Here is a 21,465-nt window from a genome sequence, read left to right on the forward strand (position 1 = left end):
TAGGGAAAAAATGACACAGTACACAGAGAGAAACAACTGTCACTGACTTCTCATCAGAAACAATAGGAGACAGTTTATATTAGAAGAACACCTTCAACTGAGTAAACAAATTGTTGGATATTCACACAATGGACAACTACTCAGCATTAAAAAGGAATGAACATCGATATCTATTTTAAAAATTGATTCAATAATTAATAACCTTCCAAAACAGAAAATACCAGGCCCAGATGGGTTCACTAGTGAATTCTACCACACATTTAAGGAAGAAATTATACCAATTCTCTACAATCTTTTAGAAGACAGAAGCAGAGGAAATACTTCCTAATTCAGTCTATGAGGCCAGCACTTACCCTAGTACCATAACCAGACAAAAATAAAAGAAGAAAAAGCTACAGACCAATATCTTTCATGAACACAGATGCAAAAATCCTTCACAAAATATTAGCGAATCAATACAAAAAAGTATAAAAAGAATCATGACCAAGTGGGATTTACCCCAGGTATGCAAGGCTAATTCAACATTCAAAAATCAATTAATATTATCCATCACATCAAAAGACTAAAAAAGAAAAATCAAATGATCATGTCAACAGATGCAGAAAAAGCATTTGACAAAATCCATCATCCATTAATGGTAAAAATTCTCAGTAAACTAGGAATAGAGGGGAACTTTCTCAACATGGTAGACATCTACAAAAAAGTCTACAGTTAACATCATACTCAAGAGTGAGAAACTTGAAGTTTCCCAAGATCAGGTACAAGGTAAAGAAGTCCCCTCTCACCACCCCTTTTCAACATCATACTGGAAGTCCTTGAAAATGTAATAAAGCAAGAAAAAGAAATAAAAGGTATACAGACTGAAAAGGAAGACATAAAACTGTCTTTGTTTGCAAATGACATGATCATCCACTTATAAAATTGGAAAGAACAGACCAAAAAACCCTCCTTGAACTAATAAGCTGTTAAAGCAAGGTTGCACAACACAAGGTTAATATACAAAGGTCAACTGCTTTCCTAAATGCTAACAACGAACAAGTGGAATTTGGGACTTCCCTGGCAGTCCAGTAGTTAAGACTCTGCACTTCCAATGCAGGGGGTGTGGGTTCAATCCCTGGTCAGGGAACTAAGATCCCACAAGTCACATTGTGCGGCCAAAAAAAAGAATAAGTGGAATTTGAAATTAAAAACACAATTATCATTTACACTACATACACTTAGGTATAAATCTAACAAAATATGTACAAGATCTGTATGAGGAAAAGTACAAAACTATGATGAACAATATCAAAGAAGAACTAAATAAATGGAGAGATATTCCATGTTCATGGAAAGGAAGACTCAACATTGTCAAGATGTCAGTTCTTCCCAACTTGATCTACAGAGTCAACACAATCCCAATCAAAATCCCAGCAAGTTATTCTATGGATATCAACAAATTGACTCTAAAGTTTATAAGAAGAGGCAAAGGATCTAGAATAAGCAACACAATATTGAAAGAGAAGAACAAAATTGGAAGACTGATGCTACTCAACTTCCAGACTTACTATAAAGCTATAAAATCAAGACAGCGTGGTATTTGTGAAAGAATAGGCAAATAGATCAGTGGAACAGAACAGAGAGCCTAGAAATAGAACTCCATAAACACAGTCAACTGATTTTTAACAAAGAAGTGAAGATAATAAAATGGAGCAAAGAGTCTCTTCAACAAATGGTGCTAGAACTGGACATCCACATGCAAAAAAAAAATGGATCTAAACACAGACCTTACACCTTTCACAAAAATTAACTGAAAATGGATCATGGACCTAAATGTAAAATGCAAAACTATAAAACTCCTAGAAGACAACATAGGAGAAAACCTAAATGAATGATATAACACCAAAGACATGATCCACAAAAGAAATACTTGATAAATTAGACTTCATTAAAATTAAAAACTTCTGGTAATTCCCTGGCAGTTCAGTAATTAGGATTCCACGCTTCCACTGCCAAGGGCCTGGGTTCAATCCCTGATCAGGGAACTAAGATCCACAAGCCATGCAGTGAGGCCAAATAAATAAATAAAATTAAAAACTTCTGCTCTGTGAAAGAAAGTATCAAGAAAATCAGAAGACAAGCCACAGACTGGGAGAAAATATTTGCAAAAGACACATCTGACAAAGGAATGTTATCCAAAGGATACAAAGAGCTCTTAAAATTCAACAATAAAACAAACAATAAGGAAGTTCCCTGGTGGCCTAGTGGTTGGGATTCCAGGCTTTCACGGCCGTGGCCCGGGTTCAATCCCTGGTCAGGCAATTGAAATCCTGGAGGCCACACAGCACAGCCAAAAAAATAGGAATAAAATTAAATTTAAAATATCATCTCTCAGTTTAAAAACAAAAAAGATTTTAAAAATGGGCCAAAGACTTTAACAGACACCTCACCAAAAAAGATATACAGGTGGCAAATGAGGATATGAAAAGATGTTCTACATCGTTTGTCATCAGGGAAATGCAAATTAAAACAATGAGATACCACTACATACCTATTAAAATGACCAAAATCCAGAACACTGACAACGACAAATGCTGGCGAGGATGTGGAGCAACAGGAACTCTCATTCATTTCTGTTGGGAATGCAAAGTGGTACAGCCACTCTGGAAGACAGTTTGCCAGTTTCTTACAAAACTAAACATACTCTTACCATATGATCCAGCCATCACACTTCTTGGTATCTACCTAAAGGAGCTGAAAACTTATGTTCATACAAAAATTTGCACTTGGATATTTATAGCAGCTTTATGCAAATTGCCAAAACTTGGAAGCAACCAAGATGTCCTTCAAAGATGAATAAATAAAAAACTGTTGTACATTCAAACAATGGAATATTATTCAATGCTAAAAAGAAATGAGCTATCAAGCCATGAAAAGACATGGAGAAACCTCAAATGCATAGTACTAAGTGAAAGAAGCCAATCTGAAAGCCTACATATTGTATGATTCAACTATACAGCACTCTGGAAGAAGCAAAACTATGGAGACGATAAAAAGATCAGTTGGGGAGTGGGGGATAAACAGGCAGAGCACCGAGGATGGGCAGTGAAAAATACTCTGTATAATAATAAATATATGTCATTATACATTTGTCCAAATCATTAAGTGTATAACACCAAGAGTGAACCCTAAGGTAAACTATGTACTTTGAGTGATTATGATGTGTCAATGTAGGTTCACCTTTGGTAAAAAATGTACCACGCTAGTGAGTAACGTTGATAAAGGGAAGGCTATGCATGTGTATGGGCAGGGGGCATAAGGGAAATCTCTGTACCTCCCTCTCAATTTTGTTGTAAACTTCAAACTGCACTAAAAAAATTAAGTCTTTTAAAAAAAAGCAATGAACTACTGATATAGTTCACATTCATCACATCATAGATGAATCTCAAAAATGTAAGTGAAAGAAAGGCACGAATGTCTAGAAAAGATAAGTGTAATCTACAGTGACAGCAGATCAGTGTTTACCTGGGAATGGTGGGGAGGAAGCACAGTGATTAAGAAGGAATACAGGGGGCTTCCCTGGTAGCTCAGTGGTTGAGAGTCTGCCCGCCGATGCAGGGGACACGGGATCATGCCCCGGTCCGGGAATATCCCGCATGCCGCGGAGCAGCTAGGCCCGTGAGCCATGGCCGCTGAGCCTGCGCATCCGGAGCCTGTGCTCCGCAACGGGAGAGGCCACAGCAGTGAGAGGCCCGCGTACTGCAAAAACAAAAAAACAAAAAAACAGAATACAGGGAAGATTTTAGGGTAGTGGGTATGTGCTATACCTTGACTGTGTTAGTGTTTACATGTGTGATTAATTTGTCAAAACTCATCAAACTGTAACTTAAAATAAGTGCATTTTATTGCATGTAAATTATACCTAAATTTTTTTGATTTTTTAAAAAAATCTGAAGGATAATTCTAAGTTTCAACAATTAAAACTATGAAAATTTCCCAAATACTTTATTCAAGAAAATTACAACTCTTTCTAATATAGCATAATCAACAGGCATGTAGTTTGTCTTTATGATGCATGTTGCCAGTGAATTAAATAGATGTGTATTCTGGGTGGAAAAGGCCAAATTAAAATGGAATTCTAAAGAATAGTCAATGAATTAATATTCAATTCACAAAATAAAAACGTAGACCTAAATCTAATCATATCAATAATCATATTAAATACAAATACACTAAAAGCCTATTATTAAAAGTAAGCTTGTCAGAATAGATCAAAAAGAAAGACCCAATTATATGTTGTCTACAAAACATATAAAAATGTAGATAGGTTGAAGGTAAAAGATGGCAAAATATATACTGTGTAAAGAGTAAGCATATGTAACTGTAATATCTATATTAATATTACATAAAATAAACATTAAGAGTATGACCAAGATAGAGACATTTCATAATGATAAAATGTCAATGTCAATGATGAAGATAATTCATCAAGAATACATAACAATCATAACTGTATATGCATCTAACAACACAGCTTCAAAATATAAGAAACAAAAATGGACAGAATTAAAAAGAAAAACAGAAAAATCTATAATCACAGAGATTTTAACATCGCCCCCTCAGCAACTGATATAACTAAATTTTTAAAATAAAAAAAATACAGAATACTGTTCCTCAATAAAAGTAGACATAAAAATCCTTCAAAAATATTAGCAAGTCAAATCCAGCAATATATAAACAATAACATATCTTGCCCAAGTTGGGTGTAATCACAAGAATGGAGAATTGGTTTAACATTTGAAAATAAATCAACGTAATTCACTATATTAACAGAATAAAGGAGAAAAAGCATTTGATAATTTTAACAGATGCAGAAAAACCATTTGATAAAATTAAGCATCCAATCATATTAAGAACTCTCAGAATATCTGTTGTTTTTGTAGAAAATGATAAGCTGCTTCTCAAATATATATATGTAAGTGCAAACAACCTAGAATATCCAAAGCAATCTTGAACAAAAAGAAGACGACTTTGGGACTTCCCTGGTGGGGCAGTGGTTAAGAATCCGCCGGCCAATGCAGGGGACATGGGTTCAATCCCTGGTCTGGAAAGATCCCACATGCCACGGAGCAACTAATCCCGTGCACCACAACTACTGAGCCTGCGTGCCACAACTACTGAAGCCCTTGCGCCTAGAGCCCGTGGTCTGCAACAAGAGAAGCCACTGCAATGAGAAGCCCGTACACCACAACGAACAGTAGCCCCCCCACTCACCGCAACTAGAGATAGCCTGCACACAGCAATGAAGACCCAACGCAGCCAAAAATTAATTATTTTTTTAAAGTTAAAAAAAAAAAGCAGAAGACTTTGCATAATCTGACTTCATGACTTACTATAAACCTATAATAATTACAACACTGTGATCTGACATAAAGATAGGCAAATATATCAATGCAATAGATTGGTACTGTACTCAGAATAAACCCACTATTTATACAAATGACTCATACTGCCATTTGGTTTTTGGCGAAGGTGTCAAGCAACCCAATGGGGAAAGTCTTTTCAACAAATGGTGCCAGAACAACTGGATATCCACATGGGAAAAAATTAACTTCAACCCCTACTTCTCACCATACACAAAAATTAATCTGAGATGGATCAGAGACATAAATATTAAAAGCTAAAATGATAAAGCTTCCATAAGAAAACAGAGGAGAACATCTTTGCTACTTCAGGGGAGGCAGAGGTTTCTTAGGACAGAGAATGCAATACCTGTAAATGGAAACTTGATAAATTAGACATCATTGAAAGTAAATTTTCTGCTCACCAAAAGATGCAATTTTAAAATGAATAGATAAGTCAGAGACTGGAAGAAAATTTTCACGGAACATGTAACTGACAAAAGACTATTTGGAATATGTAAAGAGCATCTACTATACAGTCATAGAAAGCCAAAACCTCAATTCCCGCAAAAAAGGTGTGCGTAGGGGGGAATATTTGACAGGACGCTTCACAAAAACAGGTAAATTAATGACCAATAAGCACATGGAAAAAGTGATCAACATCATTAGTCACTAGGGAAATGCAAATCAAAACCACAATGAAATACTACTGCACAACCACTTGAATGGCAAGGAAATGAAGCAACCCAAACTCTCAAACATTGTAGGTAGAGTATAAAAAGGTATATCCACTTTGGAAATATGTTTGGCCTTTTCTTATAAAACTAAACATATACCTACCCTACAACCCAGCAATTGTATTCCTAGGAATTTATCCAAGAGAAATAAAAGTATATGATCACACAAAGACTTGCACTTGAATATTCACAGCTTTATTCATAATAGTCAAAAACCTGGAAACTGCTACCTACCATCAACAGGAAGATGGATAAACTGTGGTATATTAACAAGAAGAATACTACTCAAGAATAAAAAAGACAGCATGAAAACTATCAAAAGCATTATGCTGAATGAAAGAAAAGAGTACATGTTGTATGATTTCATTTATGTGACATTCTAGAACATACAGAATTAGTCTTCGATAAAAAAGTCAGAACAGTAGTTACCTTTGGGAGTGTAAGGACAGGGAATGACAGGGAAGGTACATGAGAAATTATCTGGTTTAATCATAGTATTCTCTATATCTTGATGGGCTTTGAATTACAAGGGTATATACATTTGTCAAAACTCACTGAATGGTACAACTTAATATTTATATATTTAACTGCATATACAATTTATTACCACAAAAAAGGAAACACAAATAATATTAAAGTCTAATTAATGATATACAAGTTTATGAGTTTATAGGTGAACTTACTGATGACTACATCTTACTCTAATATGCATAAAAAACAAGATGGACTGATGAATAGATAGAGGGAAAGATACTGTTGAAACAAATTTAATAGAACGTTAATTGCTGAATCTAGGTGGTGAGTGTTAGTGTACGATACTTGCAGTTTCTCTGAATGTTTGAAAATTTTCATAATAAAATATTGGAGGAAAAATCAATCCAATAACCTAATTCCTCTACCTAAAAATCCCTATTGGTTACATTCAATAATTACCAATAGCAGGACTTCCCTGGTGGTGCAGTGGTTAAGAATCCGCCTGCCAATGCAGGGGACACGGGTTCGAGCCCTGGTCCGGGAAGATCCCACATGCCGCAGAGCAACTAAGCCTGTGCATCACAACTACTGAGCCTGCGCTCTAGAGCCCGTGAGCCACAACTACTGAGCCTGCACACCACAACTACTGAAGCCCGTGTGCCTAGAGTCCGTGCTCTGCAACAAGAGCAGCCACTGCAATGAGAAGCCCACGCACCGCAATGAAGAGTAGCCCCGCTCGCCGCATCTAGAGAAAGCCCGAGTGCAGCAACAAAGACCCAGTGCAGCCAAAAATAAATAAATTAATTAATTAATTAATTATTTTAAATTACCAATAGCCTTTAATCAGACCTGGTTCTCATTTCCTACCCTATAGTTTCTGACGCTGTTAACCACCTTCTCCCGTTGAAACCCTATACTACTATTTTAAACTGCTTCCTTTTCCTTCTCTGATTATTCTTTTTGCCTTCTCTTCCTCTTTCTACTCCCAAACTGCAGGTGTACCTCAAAGTTCAGAACTGAGCCCTACTCTATACTTTTTCCCACAGAAAATTCACTCCTATCATTTTAACTATCACCTATATGCAACTCCAAATGAAGACATAGCATCTCTTCTGTATTCAAGTCTCCCATTTCTAATTGCCTACTAAGTATTTTAACTTGCATGTCCCGTATCATGAAAAGTATTACTTTATCCTCAAAATTTAGAACTGGTATTCTACTTCCCGATTACTGTCCATGGCGGCACAGAGTTACCCAGGGTCAAAACAATGAAGTTATTTTTGACTTCTCCCTCTGTCCTAATCCTTAAAATAATCCGACACCAATCCCTCCTAAATCCATTTCTCCCTTTTCATTCAACCACCATTAGTCTTATAATAATTCTTATAAACTCACTTTATTGTTAAGAGCTTACTGGTTGATGTCTCAGCCTCTGTCTCTCCTCATAATTCATCCTGCATACTTCTAAAACACCTCCAATTATGTAACCCGTTTATATAACTTCTATGATTTCCCGTATCTAAAAGAAACTATTACGTGCTCAGCAGAAAAAGTTAAACAAGATGTGTTACTTGCCGTGGTAGCAAATCTCCAAAAATGGAGTCGTCCCAGTGAACCAGGCCTCCTCCTCGCAGTCCCCTCCCACACTGAATCTGGGCTGGCCCTGTCACTCATGTTAACCAACAGAATGCCACAGTAGTAGCACTGTACTGGTCCCAAGTCTATGCCTTAAGAAAGCCTGGAAACCTCCACTTTTGTACTCTTGGGAGCCCTGAGCCACCAAGTAAGAAATCTGGCTCCTTAGCTGGAAAGACCACCTGGAGAGGAAAAAGTCCTGAGACAGCATGGAGAGATAGAGTGAAAAGGCCTAGACATCCCAGAGTCCCACCGGAACTCAGCTTTCCACGTGTCCCTGCCAAGGCAGAAATATGAATGAAGCCATCTTGGACGTTCCAGCCCCAGTTGCCACATAACGGCAGCTACAGGAAAGACTCCAAAGGACACTAGAAGAACCATCCATCTGAGACTCAATCAACCCAAAGAATTGAGAGAAATAATAAAATACTGTTGCTGTTTTAAGACACTAAGTTCTACAGTGTTTTTTTGACAGCGATAGATAATCGAAATACCTGCCCTCAAGAAGCTGACTATATAATGTGGGAAACATTCCAGTAAACACAAAAGACCATCAGAGGTCAGTGTTATGACAGAAGCATACACACCGTGCTAGGTGAATACGGAGGAGGGTCATCTAAATTAAATGGTCAGGGTGTGTGAAGGGGAGGATAAGGGGAGTATCTGGGAAAGCTTTCTAGAGCAGTTGATACAGGCTGAGTTTTAAGTGAGTTCAGGATACAACATGTAGTAGTTAGGTATAAACTAGCATGGTGGTTTGGGGGAATGGTAAAAGATGCAGCTAGGGACATAAACAGGGACTAGATAATTGAGGGCCTCTTATAGTAAACTAAAGAGTTTAAACTTTACCCTAGGAACTATGAAGGACTTTAAGCAGGGAAATGACATCATCAGATCCGTATTCTTTGACAGATTTCTTCGACAGATTTGTACTAGACCAATTAAAATGGAGGAGACTGGAGGCAAAGAACGTTTAGTAGCCTGCCTCAGAATCTAGGAGAACTGACAGAAACCTGAACTAAGAGTGGCAGAGTGAATGGAGAGAAAGGGACAATTAATATTAAGAATCTACAGGACTTGGTAAAGCAGAAAGGGGTTAAGAGAAGAATTCAGAATGACTTGGTTATTCGGCTTAGTCACTGGAGGAGAGTGTGGTGTCACTTACGGAGAAGTGGGAAAAGCAAGAGGGAACAGGATTCACACACAGGTAGTTTAGACTCAGATACAAGGACAGGAAGAAAAGATGGATGTATCTGCTGATAGGAAACTGAAGGAAGGTTTACTCGATGGCCCCTATTTTTTCAGTCAAATAAAAGGCAAGATCACTTGCTAAGACTAAGGAGAGAAGTGGTGGAGACAGAAAGTTTAGAAAGAGAGGTAATAGTTAGGGACAGCCCTCAGAGGAAGAGGGAGTCCTGAGGGTCCGGGTGATTTTGAAAGTCAAATTTATTCTGTCAAATTTATTCTGGCCTCAAGACACACAGTGTGATCTCCTGCAGCAGCCCTCAGCAGCCCAAGTATAAGAAGAATAGAGATAGATGTAGGAGGGGGCAGGGTGGGGGGGTAGGTGTGGGGGTTGACTTGGCCCAGGACTGGAGTACTATGGAAAAATGAAAGGAAAGGAACAAGCCTCCACAGAATTGATGGTAATGGTAAGGGAGAAATTCAAGTAATGGACCATGAGTCCAGTCTGGCTAGGCAAAGAAATGCTTCCAGGGAGCTGGAGGACTGGGAGAAACTGGAATGAAGTCAAAAAACAAGAAAGAGGACTTGATGTCAAAGTGTACATTTACTGGGAATGAGACAGAAAGCTGGAAGGACTGAAGGCTGTGGTCAAAATACAGGATGCTGAACAGTCTGGCTCACTGCTTTGCACCTAAGAAATACTCACTAGATTTACTGATTGCCAGACAAGCTATTAGGACTTCAAAGCATACCAGTTAAATAAACTAGCATTTGGTGAGAAATTTCCAAAAAGAATCCTCTTGTACCCTGTCAATTTCAATATAGCATAAACTCTTATACCACATCCAAAGTAATGCTTCCAACATTAACTCCCTTGATCTGCTATTTACCTATCACTCTATCACGAGTTCATCAGGCAAGCTCAGAGCATTTTAAAAAAGAAGACCCGGGCTTCCCTGGTGGCGCAGTGGTTGAGAGTCCGCCTGCCAATGCAGGGGACACGGGTTCGTGCCCCAGTCCGGGAGGATCCCACATGCCGCAACTAAGACCTGGTGCAGCCAAATAAATAAATAAATATTAAAAAAAAAAAAAAGAAGACCTTTGCTTGATATTGCAATTTTTCGGCTACTGGTCCCAACCTACCTTTGTGAATCAACCGATGATGTCTCTTAAAGCGCAAGCTCACCATCTTTATTCAAGAAGAGCCTTACTTGCTATTATTCTCGATGAGTCACTATTAAAGGCAGGGAGCTTAAAAAGAAGTTCGGCCGTAGAAGAGAACTAGCTTGGAAGCCTCACCTTTCTAATACCAGCAATAATCTTGAAGGATGCAAGCTGGAAACTAGAAAGTGTCCCCACAAAGGCAAGACAATGTCCATTATAAAGCAGCCAAGTGTCAAGGAGAAAAAAAATCAAATACGTGACTAAACTGAATATTTGGTCTTTTTTTTTTTGGTCAGTTCATCGTGTCTTCTTTAAAAATTATAATTACAATAAAAAACACAGTAATTACCTTCAAACAGTACAAAGCACTTAGCAAATTTCTATTACGTAAATTCATCTATAATATCAAGGTGAAATTTAATTTCCTATCCAGTAATTCAACAAATATTTGTCCAATAATTATCAGTATATAGCACTGAGCTAAGTGTAAAAGAACACAAAAGAGTAAAAAAAAAATTTTTAAATACATATGAAGAGGGAGAGTCCAGTCTTTATCCTCAAGAGGCTTACAATATCAATGGCCAGCCAAGACATACACAGGTAGAAAAAAATGTAGAGTACAGTATAATACAAAAATAAGCAAAATCAGGGGGCTTCCCTGGTGGCGCAGTGGTTGAGAGTCTGCCTGCCGATGCAGGGCACACGGGTTCGTGCCCCAGTCCGGGAAGACCCCACATGCCACGAAGCGGCTGGGCCCGTGAGCCATGGCCGCTGAGCCTGCCCGTCCGGAGCCTGTGCTCCGCAACGGGAGAGGCCACAACAGTGAGAGGCCCGCGTACAACAAAAAAAATTAAAAAAAATAAAAATAAAAAAATAAGCAAAATCAGCAGAGAGCTGTATAGATGTTCTGAGGAGGGAGAGATTAGTTCAGGAAGAACTGGATAAGGAAGATTTTACAAAGGAGGTAGAATTTAACTTGAAACTTGTAAAGTGGGTAACTAAATAAGACATCTTATTAGAAAACCCCATTATTTCCCCAATTTTCCAAGCCAGAAATATGGGCGTTTCTATAACTCTTCCCTCTCCACCTATTAGTGCTACCCCTAACACCTTACAAATGGATTCACATCTCTCCTCCCCACTGCAGCACTTCAGTTTTGGCCACCATTATTGTAACGCAGGCTCTGACAGATAAGTCTCCTAACTGGTCCTCTACACTACTCCAGTCTATTCTCCAACTGGCATCATCATCTATCTAAACTGAAAATCTCTGTTTACAGTTGCCAAGATAGGGAAGCAACCTAAGTGTCCAACAACAGATGAATGGATAAAACAGATGTGGTAATACATACATACATACATACATACACACACACACACACACACACACACACACACACACACACACACACTGGAATACTACTCAGCCATAAAAAAGAATGGAATTTTGCCATTTGCAATAACATGGATGGACCTGGAGGGCATTATGCTAAGTGAAATAAATCAGATAGAAAAACACAATACTGTATGTCATCACTTACATGTGGAATCTAAAAAGTGAAAAGAATGAATGAATGTAACAAAACAGAAACAGACTCACAGATACAGAGAACAAACAGGTGGTTGCCAGTGGGGAGATGGGGAGGAGGGGCAAGATAGGGGTAGGGGACTAAGAAGTACAAACTACTGTGTATAAAATAAATAAGCTGTAAGGATATAGTATACAGCACAGGGAATACAGCCAATATTTTATAATAACTTTAAATATAATCCATAAAGGTTTTAAATCACTACGTTGTACATCTGAAACTAATATATTATAAATCAACCATACTTCAATTAAAAATTTTTTAATTAAAAATAAATAAATAAAGTGCAAATCTCATCCTCTGATCCCCACCCCTCCTTAAAACTCTCTAGTCTCTCACTATCAGGGAAAATCTCAAACTCCTTACACGGGATCTGAGCCTTTGTGATCGGGCTTCTGCCTCCTCCACTAGCCTCATTCCTCTCTACCTCAGGTCTCAGTTGCTAATCTCTCTCGTCTATAGGTCCCCTGCCTGCAATGTCTTCTTCCCTATTCGTTGCCTGGCTAATTTCTCCCTATATCTACCCCCACTCCTGCAACTTTTTCTTTGAAAATTTCAAACCAACAGAAAAGTTAACAGAATAGTCCAGTGAACACATGCCCTTCATCTGGATTCACCAGCTGTTAACGCTTTTTGCCACATTTACTTTACTTCTCCCTCTGAACCACCTGAAAGTTATAGACATCATGACAACCCCTAAAACTTCAGCAAGTATCTCTTAAGAATAAGAACCTTCTACATAATCACACACAAAATATTTACCATTGATACAATATTACCTAATACGCAATCCATATTCAAAATTTCCCAATTATTCCAAAATGTCCTGTCTTATTTATCATCTTTCCTCATTTGCTGAATCATTTTCCAAGTATCCCGCTACTTTTCACTTAGCTCTCGGACACATTAGCAAGCCAAGATTTTCTTGATAAATAAAAATGCATTTTAGTAGAATTTAAATAAAATCACAATATTCACAACTATTTTGACTTCCAAACAGGTCACATTAAGAAACTTAGAAAATTGAAACTATGACCAAATTCTATGCCCGCCTTAGCCTTGCTGCAGTACCCTGAAAAGGACACAGATCCATTAAATAGCTTTGCAAACAGCTTGCAATGTTAGTTTGAAATTTGGTTTTGGTGCTGAATTTAACATAATCAAAGTAGCCTCATAGCCTAAACTGTCAAACATCAGATAAGGCAAGTGAAATAGGTGTTAGATATATATCAAAATCCTGATCAGACTTGGGACCAAACAAGGAGCTGCTGTTATTTCAATGTACTGATGAATCCCTGAAACATTTTTTATTAAATTTAACATAGGGTGCTGAAAAAGCTAAAATCACTCAAGGATTTTAATTTGTGCACTTGTTTTTCAAATAAAAATTAGACTGAAAGAAAAGAAAGTAGAAACACAAATAGAACCGGCCTGTTATGTACAAACACACACACATAAACCCAGGGTTTTTATTCTTAACAGCATCATTTACCTTCTGCCCTTCTCACAAAGCTTCTCAATTTCAGCTTTCAGATCCTGCTCCTTCTGCAAAAACTCCTTCTTTTCTTTCTCTATCTTCTTCTTTGTTTCTTCTCGCTTTATTGTTACGTCCTGGATAGCCTTTAATATCTCCTAAGTCCCGCACAATTATAGTCACACACAAATAAAGAAGGAAATGAATTAGTTCTTTTGGTCTGAAGGTTACTTTCAACTATCTCAAATTAACATATTGACTTTAGTGATTTCAAATTGAATTGAAGGAATCTGGTGATGAGTAGTCCCCAAAGCAGTCAAAAAAGTCCCAAAAGGGAGTAAGTTATAATAAAGCAGATTTCAATTCAACAGGAGAAAAGAATTTCTAACAATCACAACTGTTCAAAAACGGAATTTACTGCCTTGTGAAGCAATAAGCTCTCCATTACTGGTGCTCATATAAAGGCTGAATGAACACCTGTCAAGACTGCTGAGAAAGGCATTCTTGCACAGGGTGGGAGTTTGCTACTTCCAACAAATATGGTCTTGTTTTGTTTTGTTACGGCTCTACTTTATTATGCGTAGGGGTTACCTTTGTTCTTTTTAAATTATTTAACTATATACATATATATTTATAATAAGAAGTCGAACAAAAAGTAATAAAGTTAAGTCACCCCTAATGCACACCAATTCCACCCATAAAGTAATCAATGTGTTAAGCGTTTTGTTCTATGCTTTCACATCTTTCTCCATTCTTACACAAATACATGTGTACTTACGTACGTATTTGCTTTTTTGTTTTCTTTATAATGAGGTAATTTTATATACACTATTCTGCATCTTGCTTTTGTTCACCTGACATGAGCATACTATCGATAAATATAAATCAAATTAAAAAATAGCTGTATAACACGACATGACATGTATATAACGAATTTAGTCAACCAGTCTCTGTTAAGAGTCCATCCTAAAAAAAAAAAAAAAAAAAGAGTCCATCCTGTTAAGGCTGATTTCAGTTTTCTTGTAACTACAAATAATACTACAATAAACATCCTGTATGCCTATATTTTCATACAAAAGCTTTTATTTCTGTAGAATAGACTCCTAACAATGAGACTGCTAAATCAAGGTATATATACATTTTAAAATTTTAAGTGACAATTCCTAATATCTTTTTTCTTCAGACTTTATTTATATACTTATTTACTTGTTTATTTATTTACTTAACTTTTTGGCATGCTGCACGTCATGCGGGATTCTTGGTTCCCCAACCAGGAATTGAACCTGTGCCCCCTGCATTGGAAGCTTGGAGTCTTAACCACTGGACCACCAGGGAAGTCACCCTAATATCTTTTCTAAAATGGTCATACCAATTCACACACCTACCAATGTCTAAAAAGAGTTCATTTTTCCTTACCTTTGACAACTTATTTCATTTTTCCCAATCTCTTGGGAAAGAGGGAGGAATGGTATCTAGTAATTTTAATGAGCATTTCACTACCTCCTGTTCTTTTACTGTTTTTATTGTCTGTCTCCTCCAACTAGAATAAGCATTCAATGAAGGCAGAGACTATGTTTCGTTCACCACTAAATCTTCAGAGCGTACATCAGGAACTCAAAAAATATTTGCTATACAAATGGATCGACACTAGTAAGGCTGAGTTTATTTTCATACATTTGTTACCCATTTGCTTTTCCTCTTCTGTGAATTACTGTTTGTGACTGTTATGGGCAAAATAATAACCTCTTCCCCACAAAAATGTCCATGTTCTACTCCTTGGAACCTATGTTACCCTCCATAGCAAAAGAGATAGGGAGACAATCCTGGATTATCGGGGTGGGCCCAATCTAACCACAAATGGGTCTTTAAAAGCAGAGAAACTTTCCCACTTGTGATCAGAGGAAGATGTGATTAGGGAAGAACAGTTACAGAAATGCAACGTTGCTGACTCTGAAGATGGAGACGGGGGCCACAGGTAAAGGAATGCAAACAGCCTCTAGAAGCCAGAAATGCAGGGAAATGTATTCTCCCCTAGAGTCCCTAGAAAGGAATGCTGCCCTCCTAATACCTTGATTTTAGCCCAGTGACACCCACGTTGTACTTCTGACCTACAGAACTGTAAGATAATAAACGTGTTGTTTTAAGCTCTAAATTCACAACTTGTTACAGCAGCAATGGGAAACTATTACAGTAGAAAACTATTACAATAGGAAAGTAATACAGTAACTTTTCCTGGTTTCTCTAGATTGTTTGGCTTTTACCATGAATTTGTAGGAATCTCAGAATGTCATCTTAAACCCTTCGTCATATGTGCTATAAATATTTTCTCTCAGTCTAATATTGATCTTTTGACTGTTTTCTATATCATTTGCCATGCCAAAAAGTTTAATTATATATAATTAATTTTAAAAAATCTTCTAGGTTTTCTGCCTGGGTTAAAATGACCTCTTGCAACTTCAGGTATACAAATATTCTTCTAAATTTTCTTCTGATTTAAAATTTTTTTCCAGTTTTTATATGTATATTTTTAATTTACTTAGAATTGTATTTTTAAATATAGTGTGAGACAGGAGTCTAATCAAATGACTTTCCAGGTAGGCAGTCAAACAAATATATTAAATAAATAATCCTGGGCTTCCCTGGTGGCGCAGTGGTTGAGGGTCCGCCTGCCGATGCAGGGGACACGGGTTCGTGCCCCGGTCCGGGAAGATCCCACATGCTGTGGAGCGGCTGGGCCTGTGAGCCATGGCCGCTGAGCCTGCGCGTCCGGAGCCTGTGCTCTGCAACGGGAGAGGCTGCGGCAGTGAGAGGCCCGCGTACCGAAAAAAAAAAAAAAAAAATCCTTTCCTCTCTGAACCAAAATAGGAGTGAGAGTTTGGACGAGATGCCCTCGAAGGTTCTTGTTTATCCTTAAAATTCTATGATAACCATTAAAAAGTTAAATACTGCTTTTTTATTTCTATTAATTTGAAAACAAAATTAAAGTCTGATTAGGGACTATACTTTACTTATTGCCAATTTTAACATAAGCAGAATACCTGGTGATTCTTCATTTCTTCTTCTCTCCTTTGCTGAAGTTGCTTTAATTGCACTTGGAGCTGATTCTCCACTTGCCTCTGCTTGTCCAGGACCTCCTGGTAACGCTCCTTCAACAAGGTTCTCTCTGTCATCATTTTATCCTATTGGTAACAACAGATGAGAAGTTTAATTCGCCAATTTCATTGCAAGAAACATTCACCATGTCCCTGTTCAAGGCACCATGCAGGGCGCTATGGCTGCAGTGTCCGATGCTGTAGCTAAATTAATTAGAATAAGCAAATGTAAACATCCAGCTCCTCAGTCACCTTACCACATTCCAAGTACTCAGTAGCTACATGTGAGTAGTGGCTACTATACTGGACAGCACAGATACAGAACACTTCCGTCGTTAAAGGAAATTCTATTGTACAACACTGCGCTAAGATGGAGGGTGGTAACCTATGGCCTGTGGGCCAAATCCAGCCATCAACTGTTTTTGTTTTTAAATTTTATTTATTTATTTTATTTTTGGCTGCATTGTGTCTTCATTGTTGTGCACGGGCTTTCTCTAGTTGTGGCGAGCGGGAGCTACTCTTCATTGTAGCGCGGGGGCTTCTCATTGCGGTGTCTTCTCTTGTCGCGGAGCACAGGTTCTAGGTGTGTGGGCTTCTGTAGCTGTGGCACACAGGCTCAGTAGTTGTGGCGCAAGGGCTGAGTTGCTCTGTGGCATGTGAGAGCTTCCCGGACCAGGGCTTGATCCCGTGTCCCCTGCATTGGCAGGCGGATTCTTAACCACTGCGCCACCAGGGAGGTCCCACCGTCTGTTTTTTTTTTTTTTTTTTTTTTTTTGCGGTACGCGGGCCTCTCACCGCTGTGGCCTCTCCCGTCGCGGAGCACAGGCTCCGGACGCGCAGGCTCAGCGGCCATGGCTCACAAGCGCAGCCGTTCCGCGGCATGTGGGATCTTCCCGGACCGGGGCACGAACCCGCGTCCTCTGCATTGGCAGGCGGACTCTCAACCACTGTGCCACCAGGGAAGCCCCCACCGTCTGTTTTTATAAGTAAATGTTTTATAGGAACACAGCCATACCCGACAGCTGGCTGGCTGCTTTCACACTACAACAGCAGAGTGGAGTGGTTACAAAAGAGCACATACAGCCCACAAAGCCTAAGATATCTACTAACTGACCCTTTATAGGCTAATTTCCCTGCAGTAGGGAATAAGAGAAATAAGGTATTTTATCTATTAGGAGGAAGAAGAACGAGCAAAAACAAAGAACAGATCAACTACTCAAAATGCATCCAGAAACTGGACTCCTTACTGGTCATTAGCACTACAAATTGGCAGATCCACCAAAGAGTTCCGGGGCACTTGGTATTCAGATTGGTCAAATCGGCAAGCTCTCATATAAACAGGGAGCAGAAGTAAAGCTTCTGGGACTTCCCTGGTGGTCCAGTGGGTAAGACTCCACACTCCCAATGCAGGGGGCCCGGGTTTGATCCCTGGTTGGGGAACTAGATCCCGCATGCAGGCTGCAACTAAAGCTCTCGCATGCCACAACCAAGACCCAGCGCAGCCAATAAATAAATAAGTCAATAAAAGAGGTGAAGCTTCTAAGGGTCACAGTTCAGCTCTGCCTCCCCCACATTAATAAATCAAGAAAAGTAATGATTACCTTTCAAAGGAACACTGAAACTTAGAGGGTCAATTTAAAGCACACTTGGTATAAGGTAACCAGTGTAAAATTTAAACAGAGCATTAAACTGAATTTGTTCATTAGACGATAACTACTTTCAAAGAAAAGAAAGGTTTTAGAAGTGAATAGCGAAAAACTTGATCACACTATGATAATAAAAAAATAAGCTCTCAAGATGGGACTTTAGCTTTGGGATAAGCTAGTCCTTAGTCCATGTACTGAAATGTAACTAAAGCTCCCTAAACAGATGACACCTTAGCATCATAACTTTAAAGGGATTCTAAACCTGAGGTCTATGGATAGGTGTGTATAAAATTTTTTGAGATGAGAATTCAAAGTTTTCAAAAGATTCTGAAAGAGGACCTTAACCCAAGAAAAGTTAAAGGTTAAGAACCAATTGATGAAAACTAGTAGATTAGAGGATTCTTTTCTTCTCTCTCTACTTCCTTATGGTACCTCTCTGTCCATAATACATCTTTAAAAAATTTTTATTTTATTTTTTTTTGCGGTATGCGGGCCTCTCAGTGCTGTGGCCTCTCCCGTTGTGAAGCACAGGCTCCCGATGCGCAGGCTCAGCAGCCATGGCTCACGGGCCCAGCCGCTCCGCAGCATGTGGGATCTTCCCAGACCGCGGCACGAACCCGTGTCCCCCGCATCGGCAGGCGGACTCTCAACCACTGCGCCACCAGGGAAGCCCGATAATGCATCTTTTTAACAACACAGGATGGGGAAAAAAACTCTAGTCTTCACGGAAAGAAGTCTCAAGGTACATACTATTAGTACATACAAATGGATGGCTTAAAGGCATACAGCAAATTACTTGATACAATTCTCATCTTAATAAGCCAAAGGGTTACACATTGTTACTTTGTTTCATTGATGGTGAATTGGTCCTGAGAGGCAGGAGTCACAATTTCAAATGCAGGCAGTGGGCAATTACTGTAAATGCATGAAAAGGGTAGCAAATAAAACAGGAGCAAAGTTCCCTGTATTGCCACTAAGCTTAATACCTGCTTAGTCCCAATGCCTTTTTAAAAGCATGTGGAGGGCTTCCCTGGTGGCGCAGTGGTTGGGAGTCTGCCTACTGATGCAGGGGACATGGGATCGTGCCCCGGTTCGGGAAGATCCCACATGCCGCGGAGCGGCTGGGCCCACGAGCCATGGCTGCTGAACCTGCGCGTCCGGAGCCTGTGCTCCGCAACGGGAGAGGCCACAACAGTGAGAGGCCCGCGTACCGAGAAGAGAAAAAAAAAAAAAAAAAGCATGTGGCGAACTCATTTACAACTAAGAATGTTAACCGTCTGTTATGCAATGCAAATGAAATACCATGTTCTACTGCTGTCAACTTACTACGGTGTTTTGTATTTTGGCTGTGTACTAAAATATAATCATATTGTGTTTTAAAAATAATAATAATAGGGACTTCCCTGGTGGTACAGTGGTTGAGACTCCATGCTCCCAATGCAGGGGGCCCGGTTCAATACCTAGTCAGGGAACTAGATCCCACGTGCATGCTGCAACTGACGGTTTGCATGCCACAACTAAGGAGCCCTGGAGCCACAACGAAGGAGCCCACCTGTCGCAGCTAAGACCCGGGGCAACCAAACTAAATAAATATTTAAAAAATCATAATAATTTAAAAAATTACAGCATGTGGGCCACACCACCACCCAAAAGAATACTGCCAAACAAAACACAACTCTGGGCCTCTTTTGGCCTAATGGCTTGCCAGTTTCCACCCCTGTTTCAGACTGATGCTAAAGCTTATCTATTACCTCTTAGTTGGCCCCTTCAATTGCTATATGGTCAACAAAACCCTGCCTTACAACTGTGGGGACCAAATAAACACTCCATGTAAAGTGTTTAGAATAAATGCTCAAGAAAAGGCGACTTCTCCTCCTTCTCCTGGAGGTTCTCTCCTAGCCTGGTTCTCACCCAGCACATCGCCATCAGGTCTCTCATCTCTAGGATCTTTTTACTTGCCTGTTATAAATAACTCCTGAGTTGCTACTCTCTATTTAAAAGTTTTCATGTGGTTAATGTACTCCAATAACTTACTTCTTTCCATCTGCCCCTCAATTTCTTCAACTTGCACCAAATATCCACTTTCTTACCTGGTTTTCCTCTTTATTTCCATTCAATTAACATATCTTACCCTAAAGACCCCTTCCTGAACTTAGGGTGCCTTTTCTAGCATTATCCTTCCTCTTGAAAAATGGACATTCAGATATCCACACACTTACAGGGTGGAAGTTTTGCCACAAAATGCCAGGGAAAGATCAAGGGGACCACTTTAACAAAAATAAATGTGAAGTTCTCTAAGTTTTAAAAACCAATTACCTATTTTTAAGTAAAAAACAGATTTAAAAAGTGATGCTCAAAAAAAAAAAAATAATTACCTAGGCATAAAATTGGAAGATACAATTAAACAATACATGAGAAAAAGACCTGATGGAGTAAAAGTGAAAACTCCACAGTGTGACGATGTCAGCTTAGGAAATGGTGTGTAGAATGTCACCACAGACTGACACAACAGTTCCATTGTATAGTGAAGTAATTACACTGTATGTGCATTACTACATTTAGCTCTCAGGATCATACTGCAAAAGAAACATTGAGAAGGTGTAACATGTCTAGGTGAAAAAGTAACCAGGTTGAAGAAAAGACTCAAAAATATATCATATGAAGAAAAGAAGAATGTTAAAAAAACATCTGGGGGGCTTCCCTGGTGGCGCAGTGGTTGAGAGTCCGCCTGCCGATGCAAGGGACATGGGTTCGTGCCCCGGTCTGGGAAGATCCCACATGCCGCGGAGCGGCTGGGCCCGTGAGCCATGGCCACTGAGCCATGGCCACTGAGCCTGCGCATCTGGAGCCTGTGCTCCGCAACGGGAGAGGCCACAACAGTGAGAGGCCCGCGTACTGCAAAAAAAAAAAAAAAAAAAAATCTGGGGATGTTTCACCTGGAAAGGTTCAGACTTAAAGGATAAGAGGAAAAAGCATTTAAAAAAACATTTTGAATATATTTTGGGCTAACAAGTAAAGGGATTTAGATTTACTCTACGTAGCTCAAGAGAGAACTATAACAAGAAGTTTTAGTGGTTCTGTTCTCACC

At 39.1% G+C, this 21,465-nt stretch overlaps 1 protein-coding gene across 3 annotated transcripts in view; it reads right to left on the reverse strand.

Moving 5' to 3' along the window:
* Positions 1–21,465, reverse strand: part of RNF214 (ring finger protein 214) — a 50,111-nt gene that overhangs the window by 22,932 nt on the left and 5,714 nt on the right. For all 3 annotated transcript variants that reach the window (XM_082659384.1, XM_082659383.1, XM_082659385.1), the window contains exons 5-6: positions 16,678–16,818; positions 13,658–13,797 (exon numbers count right to left, since the gene is read on the reverse strand). In XM_082659384.1, coding sequence (XP_082515510.1) covers positions 13,658–13,797; positions 16,678–16,818 — 281 coding nt within the window. The remainder of the gene's footprint in view (positions 1–13,657; positions 13,798–16,677; positions 16,819–21,465) is intronic.

This window comes from Grampus griseus (assembly GCF_964374135.1).
Source record: "Grampus griseus genome assembly, chromosome: 8".
Classification (NCBI taxonomy): Eukaryota; Metazoa; Chordata; class Mammalia; order Artiodactyla; family Delphinidae; genus Grampus; species Grampus griseus.